This window comes from Leptosomus discolor, chromosome 27 (genome assembly GCF_034619465.1).
Source record: "Leptosomus discolor isolate bLepDis1 chromosome 27, bLepDis1.hap2, whole genome shotgun sequence".
Classification (NCBI taxonomy): domain Eukaryota; kingdom Metazoa; phylum Chordata; class Aves; order Leptosomiformes; family Leptosomidae; genus Leptosomus; species Leptosomus discolor.
In genome coordinates this window covers 2,587,374-2,608,588 of record NC_141417.1, presented here as the reverse complement: position 1 = coordinate 2,608,588, position 21,215 = coordinate 2,587,374, and the positions used below count along the sequence as shown (strand labels likewise).

At 65.7% G+C, this 21,215-nt stretch overlaps 1 protein-coding gene across 2 annotated transcripts; it reads right to left on the bottom strand.

Moving 5' to 3' along the window:
• Window positions 1–7,141: 7,141 nt before the first annotated feature.
• On the bottom strand, window positions 7,142–20,781 carry SLC11A2 (solute carrier family 11 member 2). 2 transcript variants are annotated; one of them, XM_086478563.1, is made up of 16 exons: window positions 20,763–20,781; window positions 19,083–19,169; window positions 17,360–17,499; window positions 16,567–16,692; window positions 14,938–15,057; window positions 13,155–13,261; window positions 12,358–12,428; window positions 12,208–12,275; window positions 11,751–11,906; window positions 11,213–11,371; window positions 10,697–10,783; window positions 10,062–10,181; window positions 9,720–9,869; window positions 9,356–9,429; window positions 9,052–9,205; window positions 7,142–7,252 (listed from the first exon to the last, which is right to left on the bottom strand). In XM_086478563.1, the coding sequence occupies exons 2-16, from the start codon at window positions 19,117–19,119 to the stop codon at window positions 7,142–7,144; spliced, it is 1,680 nt and encodes a 559-aa protein (XP_086334689.1). In that variant the 5' UTR covers window positions 19,120–19,169; window positions 20,763–20,781. The 2 variants fall into 2 exon arrangements, with proteins under 2 accessions (XP_086334689.1, XP_086334688.1); XM_086478562.1 differs by lacking the exon at window positions 20,763–20,781 and adding an exon at window positions 19,766–19,780.
• Between the last annotated feature and the right edge of the window lie 434 nt (window positions 20,782–21,215).

The window sequence follows — 21,215 nt, the reverse complement described above, 5'->3', positions numbered from 1 at the left end:
AGTCACCTGAGCTGGTCCCAGTTTAGCAAAGCCTGAGCCGGGCAGGGTAAAACACCCCCCAAATGGAACGGGGTTAAACGAAGCCTGAGTTGGGTTAAGCAAAGCCCACGTTGAGCCCAGTTTAGCCAAGCCCAACCTGAGCCGGGTTAAACACCACCTGTGCTGGTCCCAGTTTGACAAAGCCCAAGTCGAGCCCAGTTTAGCCAAGCCCAACCTCAGCAGGGTTAAACACCACCCGAGCTGGTCCCAGTTTAACAAAGTCCAGGTTGAGCCCAGTTTAGCCAAGCCCAACCTGAGCTGGTTAAACACCACCCGAGCTGGTCCCAGTTTGACAGAGTCACCCGGGCTGGGCAGGGTTAAACACCACCCACGTTGAGCTGGGTTTGACAAACCAAGTCCAACTTGGGCCTGGTTTAACAGAGTCTGAGCTGAGCCCAGTTTAGCAAAGCCTGAGCTGGGCAGGGTTTAACAAAGCCCGACCTGAGCCGGGTTAAACACTGCCCAAACTGGTCCCAGTTTGACAGAGTGACCCGAGCTGGTCCCAGTTTCACAGAGTCTGAGCCGGGCAGGGTTCCACAAAATGCTCAGCAGGTGAAACAAAGCCCAAGTCGAGCCCAGTTTAGCCAAGCCCAACCTGAGCTGGTTAAACACCGCCCGAGCTGGTCCCAGTTTGACAGAGTCACCTGAGCTGGTCCCAGTTTAGCAAAGTCCAGGTTGAGCCCAGTTTAGCAAAGCCTGAGCCGGGTTAAACACCGCCTGAGCTGGTCCCAGTTTGATAAAGCCCAAGTCGAGCCAGTTTAGCCAAGCCCAACCTGAGCTGGTTAAACACCGCCTGAGCTGGTCCCAGTTTAACAGAGTGACCCGAGCTGGTCCCAGTTTAACAAAGCCCACGTCGAGCCCAGTTTAGAGAAGCCCAACCTCAGCAGGGTTAAACACCACCCGAGCTGGTCCCAGTTTGACAGAGTCACCTGAGCTGGTCCCAGTTTAGCAAAGCCCGGGCCGGGCAGGGTTCAACACCCCCCAAATGGAACGGGGTTAAACGAAGCCTGAGTTGGGTTAAGCAAAGTCCAGGTTGAGCCCAGTTTAGCCAAGCCCAACCTGAGCTGGTTAAACACCACCTGAGCTGGTCCCAGTTTGACAGAGTCACCCGAGCTGGTCCCAGTTTAGCAAAGTCCAGGTTGAGACCAGTTTAGCAAAGCCTGAGCCGGGTTAAACACCACCTGAGCTGGTCCCAGTTTAACAAAGCCCAAGTCAAGCCCAGTTTAGCAAAGCCCAACCTGAGCCGGGTTAAACACCACCTGAGCTGGTCCCAGTTTGACAAAGCCCAAGTCAAGCCCAGTTTAGCCAAGCCCAACCTCAGCAGGGTTAAACACCACCCGAGCTGGTCCCAGTTTGACAGAGTCACCTGAGCTGGTCCCAGTTTAGCAGAGCCCGAGCCGGGCAGGGTTCAACACCCCCCAAATTGAACGGGGTTAAACGAAGCCTGAGTTGGGTTAAGCAAAGCCCACGTTGAGCCCAGTTTAGCCAAGCCCAACCTGAGCTGGTTAAACACCACCTGAGCTGGTTCCAGTTTGACAGAGTCACCCCAGCTGGTCCCAGTTTAGCAAAGTCCAGGTTGAGCCCAGTTTAGCCAAGCCCAACCTGAGCCGGGTTAAACACCACCCGAGCTGGTCCCAGTTTGACAGAGTCACCCGAGCTGGTCCCAGTTTAGCAAAGTCCAGGTTGAGCCCAGTTTAGCAAAGCCTGAGCCGGGTTAAACACCACCTGAGCTGGTCCCAGTTTGACAAAGCCCAAGTCGAGCCCAGTTTAGCCAAGCCCAACCTCAGCAGGGTTAAACACCGCCCGAGCTGGTCCCAGTTTGACAGAGTCACCTGAGCTGGTCCCAGTTTAGCAAAGCCTGAGCCGGGCAGGGTTCAACACCCCCCAAATGGAACGGGGTTAAACGAAGCCTGAGTTGGGTTAAGCAAAGCCCACGTTGAGCCCAGTTTAGCCAAGCCCAACCTGAGCCGGGTTAAACACCACCTGAGCTGGTTCCAGTTTGACAGAGTCACCTGAGCTGGTCCCAGTTTAGCAAAGCCCAAGTCGAGCCCAGTTTAGCCAAGCCCAACCTCAGCAGGGTTAAACACCACCCGAGCTGGTCCCAGTTTAACAAAGTCCAGGTTGAGCCCAGTTTAGCCAAGCCCAACCTGAGCTGGTTAAACACCACCCGAGCTGGTCCCAGTTTGACAGAGTCACCCGAGCTGGTCCCAGTTTGACAGAGTCACCCGGGCTGGGCAGGGTTAAACACCACCCACGTTGAGCTGGGTTTGACAAACCAAGTCCAACTTGGGCCTGGTTTAACAGAGTCTGAGCTGAGCCCAGTTTAGCAAAGCCTGAGCTGGGCAGGGTTTAACGAAGCCCGACCTGAGCCGGGTTAAACACTGCCCAAACTGGTCCCAGTTTGACAGAGTGACCCGAGCTGGTCCCAGTTTCACAGAGTCTGAGCCGGGCAGGGTTCCACAAAATGCTCAGCAGGTGAAACAAAGCCCAAGTCAAGCCCAGTTTAGCCAAGCCCAACCTCAGCCGGGTTAAACACCGCCCGAGCTGGTCCCAGTTTAACAGAGTGACCCGAGCTGGTCCCAGTTTAACAAAGCCCAGGTTGAGGCCAGTTTAGCCAAGCCCAACCTGAGCTGGTTAAACACCACCCGAGCTGGTCCCAGTTTAGCAAAGCCCAGGTTGAGCCCAGTTTAGCCAAGCCCAACCTGAGCCGGGTTAAACACCGCCTGAGCTGGTCCCAGTTTGACAAAGCCCATGCTGAGCCCAGTTTAGCCAAGCCCAACCTGAGCTGGGTTAAACACCGCTCGAGCTGGTCCCAGTTTGACAAAGCCCAAGTCGAGCCCAGTTTAGCCAAGCCCAACCTGAGCTGGGTTAAACACCACCTGAGCTGGTTCCAGTTTGACATAGTCACCCGAGCTGGTCCCAGTTTAGCAAAGTCCAGGTTGAGCCCAGTTTAGCAAAGCCTGAGCCGGGTTAAACACCGCCTGAGCTGGTCCCAGTTTGACAAAGCCCAAGTCGAGCCCAGTTTAGCCAAGCCCAACCTGAGCTGGGTTAAACACCGCCCGAGCTGGTCCCAGTTTACCAGAGTGACCCGCGCTGGTCCCAGTTTACCAGAATCACCCGAGCTGGGCAGGGCTGAACAGCAAGCGCGTCCCGAGGCTGCGGGGCGGGAATCACCGGGGCTGCGGGGGCAGCCGGGCCGGGCCGGGCCGGGCCGGGCCGGGCCGGGCCGCCCCCTCCCTAATTAGGGGCCGTAACCGGGCTCGGGGCCGCCCCGATCTTATCCCTATTTATTAACCGGCCGGCGGGAAGGGACCGGCCCGGAGCCGCCGCTCCCGCGGTTCAGGTGGGTTAATCCGGCCCAACCGGCAATTTGAACCAGATTTCGGGTGGAGCCGAGGCTTAATTAGCGCTAACGGATCACACAGGCTGCCTAACGAAGGTGGCGGGGTGGCCACCCGGGCTACCAGAGCGGGGCTTACCCCGGCCGGGCCTTACCGGCCCAAAACTAACCCCACCGGGCGCCGCCGAGCCCCGCGACCGGCAAACTACGAGTACAACACACCGGGAGGTGCCGGAAGGCGCCCGGCTCCTCCCCGGGGCAGCGGGAGTTGGGCCGGGTGGGGAGGGAGGGTCGGGGCAGCCCCATTTCCAGCCGCCGGAGCCGGCGCCGGGGGGGGACCGACGCGCGGCGAGGCGGCAGCTTGTGCCGCCACCAGCCCCGGCCCCGAAGGGCTCGGGCCACGAGGTGGCTCGTCCCGCCGGTGGCTCGTCCCGCCGGCGCCCGCGGCTCGGCTCGGCTCGGCCCGGCCCTGCCGGAGCAGCTCCGCGCCTGCGCCCGGGCTGAGCTCGGGGGGGGCCCCGGGGCGCCGAAAAAACCAGTCAAATGTATTTTTTTGAGCGCGGCCGGTGAAGGAGCCGCCGGGGGTGGGGGGGGGGGGGGGTGGAGAAAAGCCGAGGCAATGCCGATAAAGGCCGGGCAGGACTCGGGCGCCGCGTCCCGGAGCCCGGCGGGGAGGCCCGGGGTGGCTCCCGGCTCCTCTCGGTGGAGGCCGCGGCCCCGGTGGAGCAGGAGCAAACACCGCCGGGGGCTGGAGGCTCCGGATCCCGCCGGGGACGCGGCAGCGGGCGCTCGCCGTGCGGGCACCGGCGCCATCGGGGGTCTCGCCAGGCATCGCCAGCGACTCAGAGCAACCCCCCCCCCCCCAAAAAAAAAAAACCCAGAGCCAGGAAGCCAAGGTGACCAAGTGCCGGTCTTTAATCGAAAGGGTCGTTGTACAAACCGGCTCGATGGCGGATTCGGGGGGATCAAACCCGGTTCCCGAAGCCACGAACGAGAACTCGGCCCGGGGGCTGCGCCGCCGAGCTGCCGGCTGCCAGCTACGGGTTCGGCAGCGCGGCCTCGCAAAAACCCCAAACCCAGGAAAATCGGGGGGGGGGGGGTTGTACAGCGGGGTTGGCCGCAACACACCCCTGGGCCACCAGCCCCCGCCGAGGGCCACCAGCACGGCCCGCGCCGGCTTTCGGGCTGTGGAAATGGGTGTAAAACCTACGGGCGCTACGGTGAGGGGGGAAATCCCGCCGGGATCACGAATTAATAATTTCAGGACTAGAAACACGTCGTGTTTCGACACTCGCTGCGTTCGGGGCGGGGGGGAAATGAATTTCAGCCGGTTTGGGGAAGGGTGGGAACGGCGTAAATGATCCTGCCCGGAATTACGATGGAGTTTTCACACCACGCTTTGAGTTTGGGCACCTGCCCCCAAGGACTGTGTCGTTGGCACCACAAAATTCCCCAAAAACTCGGGCTAAAACACCACCGAGGGCTCAATGCGGGCGTGCTGCCGTGCTGGCCCGACTTCGAGCGGCGCGGCACGCCGGGCGGTGGGCGCGCAAGGGAAGAAATTGCCGTTGAACCCAACCCAACCCAACCCAACCCAACCCAACCCAACTCAACCCAACCCGACTCAACCCAACCCAACCCGACTCAACCCAACCCGACTCAACCCAACCCAACCCGACTCAACCCAACCCGACTCAACCCAACCCAACCCGACTCAACCCAACCCAACCCGACTCAACCCAACCCAACCCAACTCAACCCAACCCGACTCAACCCAACCCGACTCAACCCAACCCAACTCAACTCAACCCAACGCGACTCAACCCAACTCAACCCAACCCGACTCAACTCAACCCAACGTGATTCAACTCAACCCAAAGTGACTCAACTCAACCCAACCCAACTCAACCCAATGCGACTCAACCCAACACGACTCAACTCAACCCAACCCAACTCAACCCAACTCAACTCAACCCAATGCGACTCAACCCAACACGACTCAACCCAAAGTGACTCAACCCAACCGAACCCAACTCAACTCAACGTGACTCAACTCAACCCAGTGACCCAACTCAATCCAACCCAATCCAACTCAATCCAACGTGACTCAACTCAACCCAACCCAACCCAACTCAATTGGACCCAAACCAACTCAACCCAACTCAACCCAACCTGACTCAACCCAATCCAACCCAACCCAACTCAATTGGACCCAACCCAACCCAACCCAACCCAACCCTGCCCACGCCGCCTGCCCGACGATCATCTCCGGCTCCGTGGCTTTTATTTCGGAGAGCAACCCCCTGCCTGGAACTCGAGGGCACTGACAAACGCCGAGGAAGGCGATGGATTTCCCAGAAAGCCCCGTTAACGAGGAGGGCTGGGCCCACGGCACCAATGACCCCGCGCTGGGCGGCCCTGGCTCAAACTTCCACACCAAACCCCCGCCCGGGCAGGCGAAAGCCGCGGCGGCTGCTCCGGAGGGGGCAGCGGAGCCCGGTCCTGAGCTCGCGCTGCCGGCACCACACCAGCCGGGGCTCGGCGCTGGACGAGCGGAGGTGGTTTGCGACGCACCGAACCCCCCGCGCTCGGGCCCTCAGCTCCGCAAAAGCATTGCGGTACCTGAACGCCCCGGTGCGGAGCTGTGCCGCGGCCGTGCCGGCCAGCCCGGCGCCCACCCGCTCAGGGCAGAGACCCCGTGGGAAATAACCCCCCGCCTGACACCTCCCCGTGGGCGATTCTCACGGTGGAGCCATCCAAAGCCACCCCCCACCGCGGGATGTAACCTCGAGGCTCAGCCGGCGCCGGCAGACACGCCGGCCTGGTTCCCGCCGCGCCGCCCTCCCCACCCAACGGGCCACGGGGGGGGTTGGGTCGCCTCCCCGGCGAAGGCGCCTCCCGGAACTCACGAGGGGCCGGCGAGAAGGGCCGGGGGCAGGGAGGGAGGTTCGGGGGCGGCTTTCAAGCGGGGCCAAGCGGGGCGTCGGCAAGTGAAACCCTGAAGTTGCGTTACGGCAACGGCCCCGCCGGAGACGGGCAGCGGCACCGCCTGCGACGCGACGTTTTGGGCCATAAAAGGGGGATTTTGGAGAACCACAAAGAGCGTTTTTCCATTAGTCACGTACAGAAGGAATAAACTCAGAGACCCATAAATAACCAGAACCGTCACCACCCGTTTCCTTTGCTGACCACCAAAAACCACCCGCCGGGCGGGCAGAGCTCAAAGGCAGCGCCGGGGCGGAGGGTCCTGACGTCGGTGCGCCCTCGGGGGAGGCTCACGAGCGTTCCCGAGTGGAGAAAACACAAAATAATCGATCAAAGCGTCAGATCGGGACCGGCGGCCGCAACCTGAGCGCAGAGGTAGACTCGGGGCGTCGTGTCGCCGCGGCACCGGCCGCAGCGTCCTCCAACCATCCCCCCCAAAGGTGCCTTTATGAAATTTTTAGCTTATTTTTTTTCAAGCTTCTCCAGGAATTTCCCGGAGCTTCAGTGTTTCTGCTACGTGGATTCGAACGCTAAGGGACGGGAGAGGCAAAAACCGCCGCAGAGGAGGCGCCGGCGCCGCGTCAGCGTCCGGCAAACGCATCCGTTACCGGCGTGATTCGAGGCGTTCAGCAAACAGCCGGCTGGCGAGCAGCTCGGCCGCCGCTTCCCGGCGCGTACATCCCGTGGTCGCTATTTGCTCTTCACCCACGACCTCCCCGCGCGGCCGCCGGGGAAGCCCAGGCCCGCGCGCGGGCTCGGCGGCGGCGGCGGCGGCGGCTACTTGGGGGAGCGAGCGGGCGACTCCTCGGTCAGCAGGGTCCTGGTGACGCTTACCGTTTTCCCGCAGGCCAGGAAGGAGGCGCCCAGCGCGATCAGGCACAGCCAGGTCTGCAACGAGAGGAGGTGCCGGCGCTCAGCCGCGCCGCGGGGCAGCGCCGGGGCCGCGGGTTCTGCCGGGGAAAGGGCTCCCGGGGGGTCGGCGCCGTACGGGTGGGGGTAACAAGCGAGCCCCGGTGGCGGCTCTGCCGGGGGGGGGGGGGGGGATCGGGAACCGGGTGGCACTCGAGGGGCTGGGGACAGCGGCCGGGGGTCAGGGTGGGTCACGGTGACGCGTGGGGGACCCCCAGGGCCTGCGCGGGCAGCGGCGTTGCTGTGCGGGGGATGCGGAGAGCGGGAGCGGGTCCAGGGAAGGGTGGTGGAGGACTGGTCTTGTGGGGAGCTGCTGGGGGAACTGGGAACGTTGTGGGGAGGTGGCTGAGGGGCGACGTGGTGGCTCTTGACACCCTGGGAGGAGAGGAAACGGCCTCAAGCGGCGCCAGGGGAGGGTCAGACGGGCCGTGAGGGGGAACCTGGGGGCTGCGGGAGCAGCCAGGGACCGGCCCGGGCTGCCCGGAGCCGGGGGGGAGGCGCCATCCCCGGCGGGGTTCAAAACCCCGTAGCTGTGGCACGTGGGGACGTGGTTCAGGGGCACGGGGGGGTGGGGGTGGGGATTGGGTCGATGGTCTTCATGATCTTGGGGGTCTTTTCCAGCCGAACGATTCCGTCGAGCCGACCCGCGGCGCGTCGGTGGGTGACGCCGAGCGGAGCCGGGTGGTGGTTGGCGGCGCCGAGGGACCCGCCAGGCTCGGGGGTGGGGGGCTCGTGGCAACCCCGGCAAGGCCAAGCGCAGGGTCCTGCACCGGGGTCGGGGCAACCCTGACCACGGCCACGGGCTGGGGGTGAAGGGGCTCCCAGTGCCCTGCCCAGAGGGGCTCGGGGGGGGGGGGGGGGGGCTGGAGAGCCGGAGGGAGCCGGCCCCGGGTGTCCCCCTCCCCGGGCAGCGGGGGGAGGGAGGGGATCGTCCCCCTCTGCCCTGCTCTGCCCAGACCCCCCCCCCCCCGGCGGGGCTGCGGCCGGCTCCGGGGCCCCCGGCGGCAGCAGGACCCGGAGCTGCTCGGGCGGGTCCAGAGGCGGCCCCGGGGATGCTCAGGGGCCGGAGCAGCTCCCCGGGGAGGCCGGGCCGGGGCAGCCGCGGCGGCTCAGCCGGGAGAAGGCTCTGGGCAGAGCTGCCGGCGGCCTCTCGGGGGGCGCCGGGGCTCGGGGGGGGCGGCTTCGAGCGGCCAGAGGGGAGAGATGGGGGTGGGCTGGGGGGGAGAAACCCTTGGGCGGGCGGGCGGGCGGCGAGGCGCTGGCGCAGGCTGCCCCGAGGAGCTGGGGCTGCCCCCGCCCTGGCAGCGCTGGAGGCCGGGCTGGAGGGGGCTGGGAGCAGCCTGCTGTGGGGGGCCGTGTCCCTGCCCGGGGGCCGGGCTGGGCCTGAAGGTCCTTCCAGCCCAAATCCCCCCCCCCCCCCCCCCCGTGACCCTCTGCTCGCTCCGTGGTGTCACACCGCCCAGGCACGGCCGGAGGAACCGGGCGTTATTCCCCAGGCTCTGCCGACCTCCCACCCGCTGCGGCGCGGAAGCGAGGCCGTACTGGGAGCCGCCGCTGGAGCGGCTGGAGGCGGCAGGGAAAGGCTGCGTGGGTCAGCAGGAGCAGCACAAACCCCTTCCCAAGCAAATCCGGCCCCAAAAGCCTCAACTTCCCCATCTGCCCCACCCCCACAGGCGACTCGTGCGCCTGTGGAACGTGACCGTGTCCCGGTCCCGGCGAGGAGCCCAATCCCTCGGCTCCTCCCGCCTGCCGGGAGCCTCCGCTCGCACCAAACGTACCAAATACGCCACGAAGGACAGGTAGGCCACGCTGAGAACGGCGGCGCCGACGTACAGAGCCACGTGGTTCAGCGACATGACGTAAGCCACCACGAAGTACATGTTGATGCTGCAGATGAGGAGGATGAGGAGGCCCCCGCTGATCTTCCAGAACCTGCCAGCAAAACCCGAGGGAAAGGGAGGGGCTTGAGGCGGAGGGGCCGCTCCGGGAGAGACGCTGGAAGGCGCGAGGCTCGAGGCGAGGCGGCCCCGAGGGGAGCGACGGGGCGGCTGCCGCGCGGGGGGCGAGGCCCTTGGTACTTACAGCCCGTTGGCGAAGTCGCTCATGACGCTGGGCAGGCTGGTGAAGGTCAGGACGGGGATCAGCGCGAACGGGAGCTGGAACGAGCCAGAAGACAGAGGAGAATCAAGAGGGGAAATGGTGCGGAGGAGCTCCGCGCCGTCGGGCACCCGCGGCCGGCTCCTGCCCGGCGGCGTTTCCCCCAGAGCTGCGGTAAAACGAGTCAAAGGGCCCGCCCAGGCTGGCAGGACGAAGCCAGGCCAGACCCGGGCCGATCCCCTCCACCTCCCCCGGCAGATCCACACCAGCTCCGCTCAGCCAACCCTCTGGCACCCAACGGTGACCTCGCCAGCGTCCTCCTCCGAGCGCCGACCCCCTCCCCGCTCACCTGGAGGCTCATGAGGACGTTCAAGAAGTCGTTCATGCCCGTGAGGTGCTCGACATCCTGGAAGATGGAGACGAAGAGGGTGGGGGTGATGGCGATGGAGCGGGTCAGCAGCACGCGGGCGAAGCGGGACCAGCGCAGGTTCAGGAAGCCCTGCAGGAAGGAACCGGAGGAGCTGTTGGGTGGGAGCAGCCACAGGAGGCTCCAAAGGCGGCAGGAGAGCGGGGCTCGGGGCGGGAAATGACGGACAAGGCAGCTGAAAGGCCCGTCGGGGAGTTTTACGGCGCTTTTACGGGTCGGAGGGAGGGGCCTGGAGCGCAGGGGGAGGCGCTGGGCGCTGGTCACCTCCATGACGAACTGCCCGGAGTACGTCCCCGTCATCGTCGAGCTCTGGCCGGCAGCGAGGATCCCGATCGCCCAGATATAGAGAGCGGCGGGGCCGAAGTAACAGCCCAGCACGGCGCCCTGGAAGCGAGAGTCGCCGCCTCACGTCAGCTCAGCCCCGCGCCCGAGAGCGGGGACGAGAAGAGCCGGTGAATTCCCAGGCGTGGAGGGGAGAGGGAAGGAACAGCCCGACTGTGGGAGAGGGAAAAGCGCCGCCCACGTCGGCAGCAGGCGAGGCAAGAGCTCGGTTTTAACAGTTTTGGGGGCTGCAGCTTTACAAAGCCGAGCCGGGACGGACGGGAGGAAAAGCTCCGTCAGGGCCGAGCCAAGAAAAGGGGGGACCGGCGAGCTGGGGGGCTCGGGGCTCGGGTCAGACACAGCCCAATGAGCGAAGGGACAGGGAATTTTGGCTTGGCCGAAGGGCCGCGCTCAGGGACCCCAGGGCTCTCCCCCAGCTCTGCTCACAGCCGGGCCCCGGCCTCCCGCACCCCCCCCCCTCCTCCCGCCCCGTTTGCCCCAAAGGAGCGGCCGCCCCCCGGGGGGAGGAGGTTGGGCCGCCGGAGACGAGGGGCCGCCGCCCCCCGCGGGTCGCTCACCCCCTTGTAGATGTCGACTTCCAGCGTCTGGTTGTTGTTGGGGAAGAGCGAGGAGTGGGGGCTGCTGGTGTTCACACAGACGTCGTTCTGCAACGACACGGAGGGGCGGGAGGTTGGGGTCAGCCACGAGGACGGGCGGGGAGGGTGGTGGGCGCAGGAGGCCCCGGGGGCCTCGTTAGGCCGGGGGAAACGAGGGACGGGGTGAACTGGAAGGTCCTTCCAGCCCAACCCCCCCACCCCCCCACCCCCGGTGACCCTCTGATCGCTCCGTGGTGTCACGACACCCGGCCCCGGCCGGAGGAACCGGGCGTCATTCCCCAGTCTGTGATTCTCCAAATCAGCGCCCCTCTTCTTGCTGCCCCCCCGCACCCCCCTCCCCCCCGTCAGGCACAGAACAGCGCGGGGCTCGGCGGGAGGCCGGGGCGGCGAGGAGCCTCGGAGCTGCCCCGCTGCTCCCAGGGCTCCCCCGTGGTGCCCCGCCGGCCCCGCGAGGGGGAAGCCCCAGCCCCGGCTCACCACATCCGCGTTCGTCTTCTCAAAGAACGCCTCGGCGAAGACGGTGACGACGAAGATGTTGATGATGAAGGAGACGAAGAGGGCGATGCAGGACTCGATGAAGAAATACTTGTTGGCTTCTCGCACCTCCCGCTTGTTGGCGCGGTTCACTTGCCGGGACTGGAAAGGGGACGGGGACAAGGGCAGGCGGTGAGACACGGGGACCTGCCGGTTTGGCGCCTCTGTCCGTAACCCTCCTGCGCCGGGCAGTGGGACACGGGTCACCGGGCGGGAAGGGGACGCGCCGGAGGGGAAGGAAAACCAAAGCCCGACGTTTGCGGAAGCAGCGACGGGCGGTTTGGCCGGCGCGAGCCACCAGCCACGAGCCACACGCGCCCGCTCCCCCACCCGCCCGCCAAGGACACGTGTCCCACAGCCCTCCCGGGCGGTCCTCGCCCCCACCGGGGCTCTGCCACGTGTCCCCCCCGCCCCCGGGGATGGCCCCGCTGGGGCGCGGCGGGCCTGGCGGGGTGGCGGCGCCGTCGGTGCCGCCGCTCACCTTGACCAGGGCGGAGTGCAGGTACATGTTGTGCGGCATGATGACGGCGCCCACGATGCCCACGGCCTGCTCCAGCTGGGGCGTGCCGCAGTCCCGGCAGTACGGGATGAACAGCCCCTTCAGCAGCTTCTCCTGGCTGGGCCTCACCGTGATGTACTGGGCACAGAGGGAACGCGGGTGGCGGTGGCGCCGGGGCCCTCGGGCCGCCCGCTGGAGGCCACCCGGAAGCCAAAACGCGGCCGTTTTGGTAAAAAGCAACACCCCAACGCGGCGACCGCCCGGGGGCTCCGCCGCGGAGGGCAGCGCGCGGCCCGGCGGGCCGGGGCCGAGCCGGGTGGTGGCCACGCGTGGGGAGCTCCGGGCTCCGTCGTTCGCAGCCTCCGCCCCCGCGGTTCGCTGCCATTTGGGGCCGGGGGTGGGGGTGGGGGTCACCGAACAGCGCGGGTGGAGAAGGTACCTCGTAGCCGAACGTCAGAGCCATGATGGTGATGAGGAAGCCGAAGAAGGCCTCCAGTTTGCGCAGGCCTGCGAGGAGAAAGGGACCGTCAGGAAGTGGAGAAAAGCTCGATCCCACGTTTAATCCCCGGAATCCCGGCGGAGAAATTACCGTATTTGTCCAGGAAGAGAAAGACGAAGGTGTCGGCGATGGTGATGAGCACGCCGCCCCACAGCGGGACCCTGCGGGAGAGGGGCAGGAGCCGCGGGTCACGCACCCGCTGACCCCGTCCGCCAGCCCCGGCCTCCGAGTCCAAAATCTCCGTTTTCTTTAGGGCACGTGCTGGGGGCCGGGCCCGCGGGGGCCAAGGGTTTGTTTGCATCTGACAAGACGTTGGGCTGCCGGGGCCGAGGCACCAGAGGTTTGTTTTCTGCCCAAACAGCTCCGATAAGAGCTCCCCCCCGCCCGGATCTCCGGAGCAAATCCCATCTCCACACCGAGAAGAACGGGAGCGAGCGAGAGCAAATCCCATCTCCACACCGAGAAGAACGGGAGCGAGCGAGAGCAAATCCCATCTCCACACCGGGAGCGTGCGGGACCTTCAAGAGCTCCCCTCACGCTTGCGTTCCCAACCTTCCCGGCCGGAGAGGACCTCCTTCTGACTGTGCTTTATCGGGAATATACCATCCACCAGGCAAGCTGCAGCCTAATGCTGGGGGGGATCAGCCAGAGCTAAAACAAAAGCCAGAACCCGCCGTTCTCCAACCAGGGGAAACAAAAAAACCCCAAACGGGCACCGAAGGCTGAGTCACCTCCGAGAGCTGGTGAATCACCCTCTCCAAAGAGCGGATTTGGGGAGATTCACAGGAAATAAATGAGGCGTTTTGGGCACACGAGGTGTCGCTTTCTCACCCCCCCGAGGGGACCGCTCCTTTCCTGCCGCCCGCTGACGACAGAGCCCCACTTACTTCCCCACGGACAGGAGGTTGATGGCGATCGCCGAGCCGATGACCTCCTGCATGTCGGATCCGATGATGGCGAGCTCGACCATCAGCCACAGGATGATCCGAGGAACCTGGGGGGGGGGGGGGGGGCAAAAATACCCGGCGCCATCACCGAGGGGGAGAACGGCCTCTCCCTTCCGTTCCCTGGAGGATGCACGGGGCTGCGGCGGCGGGGGCAGGGAGGGTCTCCTCCCGCCGGCCGTGGCGGGGAGGACACGCCGCGGGTTGCCACGTTATGGCCAGCTGGGAGCAGAAACGGAGGCGACCTGTGGCAATCGGGGGAGGAGGCTCCCGGGTCACTTATACAACCGCAATTACAGCTCGTTACGGGAGCGAAACCGGGCGTTCCTGCGCGCCGCGGCGCCGGGAGGGAGCGCCGGGAGGCGTTTCGCAGGGTCGGAGCGATGACAAAGGCTCAGGTGTCGGATGAGAAACACCAAACTGCCCAGAGCTGGGGCCACCACCCGGAGCTGGGGACATCACTCAGAGCTGGGGCCACCACCCGGAGCTGGGGACATCACTCAGAGCTGGGGACATCACTGAGAGCTGGGGACATCACTCAAAGCTGGGGCCACCACTCAGAGCTGGGGCCATCACCCGGAGCTGGGGCCATCATCCGGAGCTGGGGACATCACTCAGAGCTGGGGCCACCACCCAGAGCTGGGGCCACCACCCGGAGCTGGGGCCACCACTGAGAGCTGGGGCCACCACTGAGAGCTGGGGACATCACTCAGAGCTGGGGCCATCACCCAGAGCTGGGGCCACCACTGAGAGCTGGGGACATCACCCAGAGCTGGGGCCACCACCAAGAGCTTGGGCCACCACCTGGAGCTGGGGCCACCACTCAAAGCTGGGGCCACCACTCAAAGCTGGGGCCACCACCCAGAGCTGGGGCCACCACTCAGAGCTGGGGCCATCACCCAGAGCTGGGGCCACCACCCGGAGCTGGGGACATCACCCAGAGCTGGGGCCACCACCCGGAGCTGGGGACATCACTCAGAGCTGGGGCCACCACCCGGAGCTGGGGCCACCACCCGGAGCTGGGGCCACCACTCAAAGCTGGGGCCACCACTCAGAGCTGGGGCCACCACCCAGAGCTGGGGCCACCACCCGGAGCTGGGGCCACCACCCGGAGCTGGGGCCACCACTCAGAGCTGGGGCCACCACCCGCTTCCCCCCAGCCCCTCCCCGCAGGACGCCCCCCCGGGAGGGCAGAGCTGGCACAAGCCGGGGAAGGTAAGAGGCACCCAACGGTCCCGCTCACCGGGGCCGTTCCTCTCCTCCCCGTCCCTCCGCTCGTTCCAGCCCCAACTCTTGCGACCCCGGGCGGCGGCCGGTCGAGCGGGAAAGCCGAAACCCTGGAGTTCCTCCTGGCTCTGCCGGGGACTCGCTGGCAAACACCAGGACGTTCCCCCCCCGCCCCACCCCGCTCCCGCCTCGGGCTTTTTTCCAAGGTGGCAACGACACCCACGGGACCGCAGCGTCCCCCATGGTCCCTCCTGAGGAGCCCCGCGCTGGCGCTGCGTTGGGGCGGCCGTGAAAAACCCGCCTCTCCTCCAGTCCCACCAGCAAAACCCAAGTGGATTCCCCAGCTCCTCCCCAGTGCCAAGCGAGAGGCGACGACGAAAACCTCCCCCAGCCACCACGACGCTGTCCCCTGAGGAGGGTCTGGCGCTTCCCGGGCACGAGAGCCGCCAGCCCCCCCGGCGGAGGGAACCGAGAGCCGCCCCGTCCCGCCGGCACCCACCTTCTGGTACTGCCGGTTGCAGACCTCGGCGAGGTGCAGCCCCGTCACCACGCCCAGGCGGGCGGCCAGGCGCTGCAGGAGGAGCCCGATGATGGTCGCCAGCATCAGCACCCACAGCAGCTGCGGGAGAGACGGAGGCGGGAGTGGGGGGCGCGGGGGCAGCGGGAGTGGGGGGCGCGGGGGCAGCGGGAGTGGGGGGCACGGGGGCAGCGGGAGTGGGGGGCGCGGGGGCAGCGGGAGACGGCGGCTGCGCGCAAGGGCCCGGGTCCCCTCGGACGCCTGCGCCGCCCCCCCGCCCCGCCCCCGCGCCTCTGGGAACCCCAGGCCTCTCAAAATACACGTCGTTGACACGTGGAGGCGGTTTGATGGGCCCGGAGCTGGCACGGGAAGGATCCAGATGTGTGTAAAGCCAGGAGTCACTGCCAGGAGAGAGCCTCACTCTCCCCTTCTCCTTCCTTGGGCTGTTTGCCCACCTTCCTTGGGGTGTTTTCCCACTTTCCTTGGGGTGTTTTCCCACCTTCCTTGGGCTGTTTTCCCACCTTCCTTGGGCTGTTTTCCCACCTTCCTTGGGCTGTTTTCTCACTTTCCTTGGGGAGTTTTCCCACCTTCCTTGGGCTGTTTTCCCACCTTCCTCGGGGAGTTTTCCCACCTTCCTTGGGGAGTTTTCCCACTTTCCTTGGGGAGTTTTCTCACCTTCCTTGGGCTGTTTTCCCACTTTCCTTGGGGAGTTTTCCCACCTTCCTTGGGCTGTTTTCCCACCTTCCTTGAGGCGTCTTCCCACCTTCCTTGGGGAGTTTTCCCACCTTCCTTGGGCTGTTTTCCCACTTTCCTTGGGGAGTTTTCCCACTTTCCTTGGGGAGTTTTCCCACCTTCCTTGGGCTGTTTTCCCACCTTCCTTGGGGCGTCTTCCCACCTTCCTTGGGGAGTTTTCCCACCTTCCTTGGGCTGTTTTCCCACTTTCCTTGGGTTTTTTTCCCACCTTCCTTGGGCTGTTTTCCCACTTTCCTTGGGGAGTTTTCCCACCTTCCTTGGGGAGTTTTCCCACTTTCCTTGGGGAGTTTTCTCACCTTCCTTGGGCTGTTTTCCCACTTTCCTTGGGGAGTTTTCCCACCTTCCTTGGGCTGTTTTCCCACTTTCCTTGGGCTGTTTTCCCACTTTCCTTGGGGAGTTTTCCCACCTTCCTTGGGCTGTTTTCCCACCTTCCTTGGGCTGTTTTCTCACTTTCCTTGGGGAGTTTTCCCACCTTCCTTGGGCTGTTTTCCCACTTTCCTTGGGGAGTTTTCCCACTTTCCTTGGGGAGTTTTCTCACCTTCCTTGGGCTGTTTTCCCACTTTCCTTGGGGAGTTTTCCCACCTTCCTTGGGCTGTTTTCCCACTTTCCTTGGGGAGTTTTCCCACTTTCCTTGGGGAGTTTTCCCACCTTCCTTGGGCTGTTTTCCCACCTTCCTTGGGGCGTCTTCCCACCTTCCTTGGGGTGTTTTCCCACCTTCCTTGGGGAGTTTTCCCACCTTCCTTGGGGAGTTTTCCCACCTTCCTTGGGCTGTTTTCAGCACCACCCCCCTCAGTACTCCTGCCCTAAACCCCAGGGGACCACCCGGGCTCCCCAACTCGCAGGTTTCTCTGCACTGACCTTAAACCCCGCGACAGCCCCGGACTGTAAATCCGACTCGATGTTGCCCGGGTCCAGGTAGGCGATGCTCATCAGGAAGCCCGGCCCCGTGAAGGCCCAGAGCTTGCGGAAACTAAAGCAGGAGTGCTGGGGGAGGGGGAGAGGAGGGAGACATCAGATCCTGCGGCGGAGCCCTCCCCCATCCCGGGGCACCCCCAGCCACCGGGCATCCAAACCGGCACGGGACAGCCAGGGCTCCATCTCAGTGTCCTCACGGCCACCGCAGAAAGCGGCGCTGCCTCTTCTTTAATCCCACCCTGAACTCTCCTGGTCCTCATCGAAAGAGTTTAGGAGCAGCCCCGGGGATAGCCAAGGACAAATCCAGGTGGGAGATGAATCCCCCTGTGCCTGCAGCCGAAAAGGCTGCCTTGTTGCTTAACCGAAAGCCAAGAGGGCACCTCAACCCCCCTGGGAGGGGGCTGGGGCTGTCCCGAAGGCCAGCCAAGCAGCTCTCCTTGATAAGGGAACAAAGACCCGAGGGCCCTTCCCCTGCGGCTCCAGACAAGACACTTCTCGGCTCTCCAGGAGCTCTTGCTGCTGGGAGGCAACTCCTGAGCCATGAATCATTAACTCCAGAGCAAGCACCGGAGGTCCCGCGCCCTCTTCTCCCCCAGCTCCAGCCAGCAGCCCGGCTGCCCTCCCCAGTCCGGGCAAGGAGGGGAACCAGCACCCAAGGCCCTGACTCAGCGCCGGCAGCTTTTTCCGATCGGATTTTGCCGCCGGCGCGAGGGGAGGAGGGCGCCGCCGCGCTCACCGTTTCATCCTCGGGGATGGGGATCTTGTTGTCGAAGTAGGTGGTAAAAGGCTCCTCCGAGGAGGCGTCCGGCGGCTGCAGGGGGTTCATGCTGCTGGAAATGGTGCTGACGACCTCCCCGGGCTCCCCGGAGCCATCCTCTGCGGGGCGAGAGAAGCAGAAAGGGAGGGAGGAGTGAGGGAGGGTCCTTGGGAACCCACCAAACCGCGGCAGGGGCCTGGCAAGAGCCACGCGGAGCGCGTTGTGCCCTCGCAGCCGACGTCAGGCTACGAAGGGATCATCGTGCGAAAAGCTTCCGCCGCTGTGAACCCGCCCCGGGAGCCCAGGCCGCCTCGGCCGAGCTCTCCCCGTCCCGCCCGGCGAGCGGAGGCCGGCCAGCGGCCCTTTATTTATCCAGATGAATTGAAAAAAACCCGTCACGGGGCGCCCCGTGAGGTACGGGCAGCCCCGCAGCTGTTACCGTCACGATCAACCGGCACCGCACACGCCAGCCCCGGGGGAAACCCGCGGGTAGTTTTGCCCCATTTCCAAGAGCTTCACCCCAAACGCCCCCTGTCCGCGAGGAGTCTCGCCCCGGCGGGACCCCGCTCTCCCGCAGAACCCCGTCCCGAGCCGGGGAGCGCCCGTCGGGAGGCCGCCCGACAGGTTCCCGACAGGTTTCCCCGTCTCCCAGCGCAGGCAGAGCCGCCCCTGAGGAATTTTCAGGGCAGTTTCTACATCTGCCCCGCGGGGAAGGTGCGTGGGGCGACACCGGCCGTGAAAATCCCACGGGCGCCACGGCGGGACCCATCAGGGCGCCCGCCCGCTGCCCTGCCCGCCTTCGCCGAGCCCCCGGCAGCCGATACTCACTCGGGCTCTGCCGCCGCGGCATTTGGCTGGAAAAGCAGAAGAGCCGAGCGTGTCCCCAGCGCCCGGCCTTGGGGAGAGGAGGGCTGGGCGCCAGGGCAGCGCTTTTACCCGGTGCCCGATTGCATCATCAGAGCAAACCGAAGGCGATGGCTCCTCCTTTCTCCCGGCCTCCAAACAGCTCCCGGGGCCGCCTGCCCTCCCCCCCGACCCGGCTACCGGGTGGGTTTAGAGCCGCCCGAGGGGGCAGGAGGGAGCTCGGCCCGGACAAGATGGGGCTCGTTCCCCTCCTCACGCCCCGTTCCCCTCCTCACAGCCCCGTTCCCCTCCTCACGCCCCGTTCCCCTCCTCACGGCCCCGTTCCCCTCCTCACGCCCTGTTCCCCTCCTCACGGCCCCGTTCCCCTCCTCACGGCCCCGTTCCCCTCCTCACGGGGCCGTTCCCCTCCTCACGCCCCGTTTTCCTCCTCACGGCCCGTTCCCCTCCTCACAGCCCCGTTCCCCTCCTCGCGGCCCCGTTCCCCTCCTCACGCCCCGTTCCCCTCCTCACGCCCCGTTCCCCTCCTCACGGCCCCGTTCCCCTCCTCACGCCCCGTTCCCCTCCTCACGCCCCGCTCCCCTCCTTACACAAGGCTTAGCGAGCCCCGGGAACCACGAACCTCCTGCTGGGCTCATCCCAAAACCCTGAGGGTCCGTGTCTGTTACCATAATCAAGGGGCCGGGGGCGGTAAATGGGGACGCTGAGTCCTTGGGGTGGTTTTTGCAGGAGGAAGGGAGGAATTGAGCTAAAGGTGGGGTTTGCAGGAGGAATTCAAGTAAAAGTGGGGTTTGCAGGAGGAATTCAACTAAAGGCGGATGGGTCAGAGCACGAGCCTTACCGTAGGACGCCTTCTGGTCCGTGTCGGAGCTCCCCATGGCAGAACCCTTCTGGTGGCCTGGCACCTGGTTTAGACGGGCCACGTTGGCTGCAAAGGAGAGGGCGGGGAGGGGGGGGGGGAAAGCTGTCAAGGCGAATAAAAACCGACACAAGAGCCAACAGAACCGACAGCTCCCGGCAAGGACAGGTTTGCTTCCTCCTCCCCCCCACCCCGCGGCGGCGGGGCCAGGAGGGGAGCGTTTTGTCCGGGGGCTGCTCGGAAACTCCTGGGGCAACGTGAGCGGGCGAGGGAGGCCAGGGCCTGTTGTGAAACTCCAGCTGAGGACCCGGGGTGGAATTTCCTCCCTCGCTGTGTCAACCCCCCAGGCAGGGTTAGTACCTCCACACCGCGCCCTTCGCCGGGCATCTGGAGTTTCTTTAAGGCCCTGACATAATTCTTTCACCACAGCGGATTTTGAAGTCTAACCCACGCAGGAAGAGAACCGGGGTCTGGGGGAGGACTTTGGATGAAGCTGGCGTCCTCCGGGCTTTGAAGGGCCAACCCCCCCCCCCCCCCCCCAGGGCAAATCAACACCAACAGCGCATTTGGGGGCTGTAAAGCGCTTAATCCCCCGCAAAGCCCGTCGTCGTGTACGAGCGGGAGGTTTCCTTATAACGCAGCAATAGCGCTTCCGTGGGGCAAACCTCAGCCAGGAATTCATTTCCAGCGATTTGACCCAATTTGAGGGTTTCAAAGCTCAATTCCCCGGTTCCACAGCCAGCCCCCCGGGGCTCTGTAAGCGAGCCGGGCACGCCTGACTAACGCAGAGCGGGTCACGCAGGGCCGGGGCGACACCGTCCCTGCAGGCCGGGCTGCGATCGCTGCTTATCTGCCCCAGCACCCGCCGGTCTCGAGGCGCCGACCCGGGGGCAGCGGGAGGGATAAGGCGGCGGCGCCGGGCGCTGCCAATTCACCGCTCGCGCCCGGCGGTGACCGCGCCACGGCGTGGGGGAAGGAGGTCCCTCGTGCCGCCGACCCGTGAATCCCCCCGAGCGCCGGCGCTGGACGAGCCCGTAGGAGGACTGGTGGGGAGTGGGGCGATGGGGGGGGGCACTAACCCGCGGGGTTCCCACCCGGTTCTCGCCGCTGCCCGCCGCCCGCAGGCAGCCAGCTCTGCCGCGGGGCCCAAACCCGGCGCTGCGGCCCCCGGCGCCTCCGGCCTCCGCAGGGAAAGCGGCTCCGGCCCACGGGGCGTTCGCCCGGGGAAGGGAGCGCTGGCGAGGCCACCGGGCTGCCCCCCCCCCCCCCCGCCCCCGGCACAGCTCGGAGGGAAGCGGGAAGGCCCGGTGCCACCACCGAGAGCTGTGACACCCCGACGGCCCTTGAACGGCCACCAACCTGCCACGTACTGCGGGGGGGCAAACACCTCCTGCCACCTCGGCCCACGGAGGGGCCACGTGCCACCTCGCCGGCCTGCGCGGCCACGGCGGCTCTGCCCGAGGCCGCTCCCTCCAGCCGCTCCCGCTTGGCCGGCGCCCGCCTCAAGGCTGGAGCGAAGCTTTTCGGGGTCACACGGGCCGTTTGCCGGCGCTTGACAAAGCGCTGAGCCCGAGGGTTTTCCTCCAAAGAAAGCCGCGATTTAGCAACAAGCCACCTTTCCCCCCCCTGAAATCGAATTCCTCCAGCAGCAGAAGCGCTTACCCCGGCAGCAACTCCCACGAAACCCACGCCGAAGGCGAAGAGGAAGGCGATCACATGGCGGACGCTCGTTCCGGGGCGAGACTGACCTAAATATCTCCTTGGCAAAACACATCCCGGCTTGGGCGGGGGCGCCGCGGGGTCCCCTATCTCCGCCGGCAGCTGCCGGGCTCACGAGGCGCTCGCTCCCGACCCGACGCGGGGAACGCCGCCCCCCCAGCCCCTTCTCCCGCCCAGCTCCGAGAAAAGCAGCCGCCGGCCGGGGCTGGACGCGAGGATTCCGCACGCTTCCAGCCCAGCAGGGAACCGGAGAGCTGGGAAGGTGGTGGGAACGCATCTGAGGGGGCTTTTGGGCCCGCTCCGTCCCCACGCCCGGGGGCTTTTCTAAAAGCAAGGCTCCAGAGCCAGCCTGCTGCTGCTCTCAGCGCGGGTGGAATCCGAGGATGGAGAGCGCTG

Excerpts from the sequence above, each read along its gene's own strand:
- SLC11A2 (XM_086478563.1), bottom strand. The coding sequence starts at position 19,119 with ATGGGGAGCTCCGACACGGACCAGAAGGCGTCCTACG. Across the intron at positions 12,429-13,154 it reads AACCTCCTGTCCGTGGGGAA|GGTCCCGCTGTGGGGCGGCG; the intron begins GTAAGTGGGGCT and ends CCTCTCCCGCAG. Across the intron at positions 7,253-9,051 it reads TGTCCTTCGTGGCGTATTTG|ACCTGGCTGTGCCTGATCGC; the intron begins GTACGTTTGGTG and ends CTCTCGTTGCAG.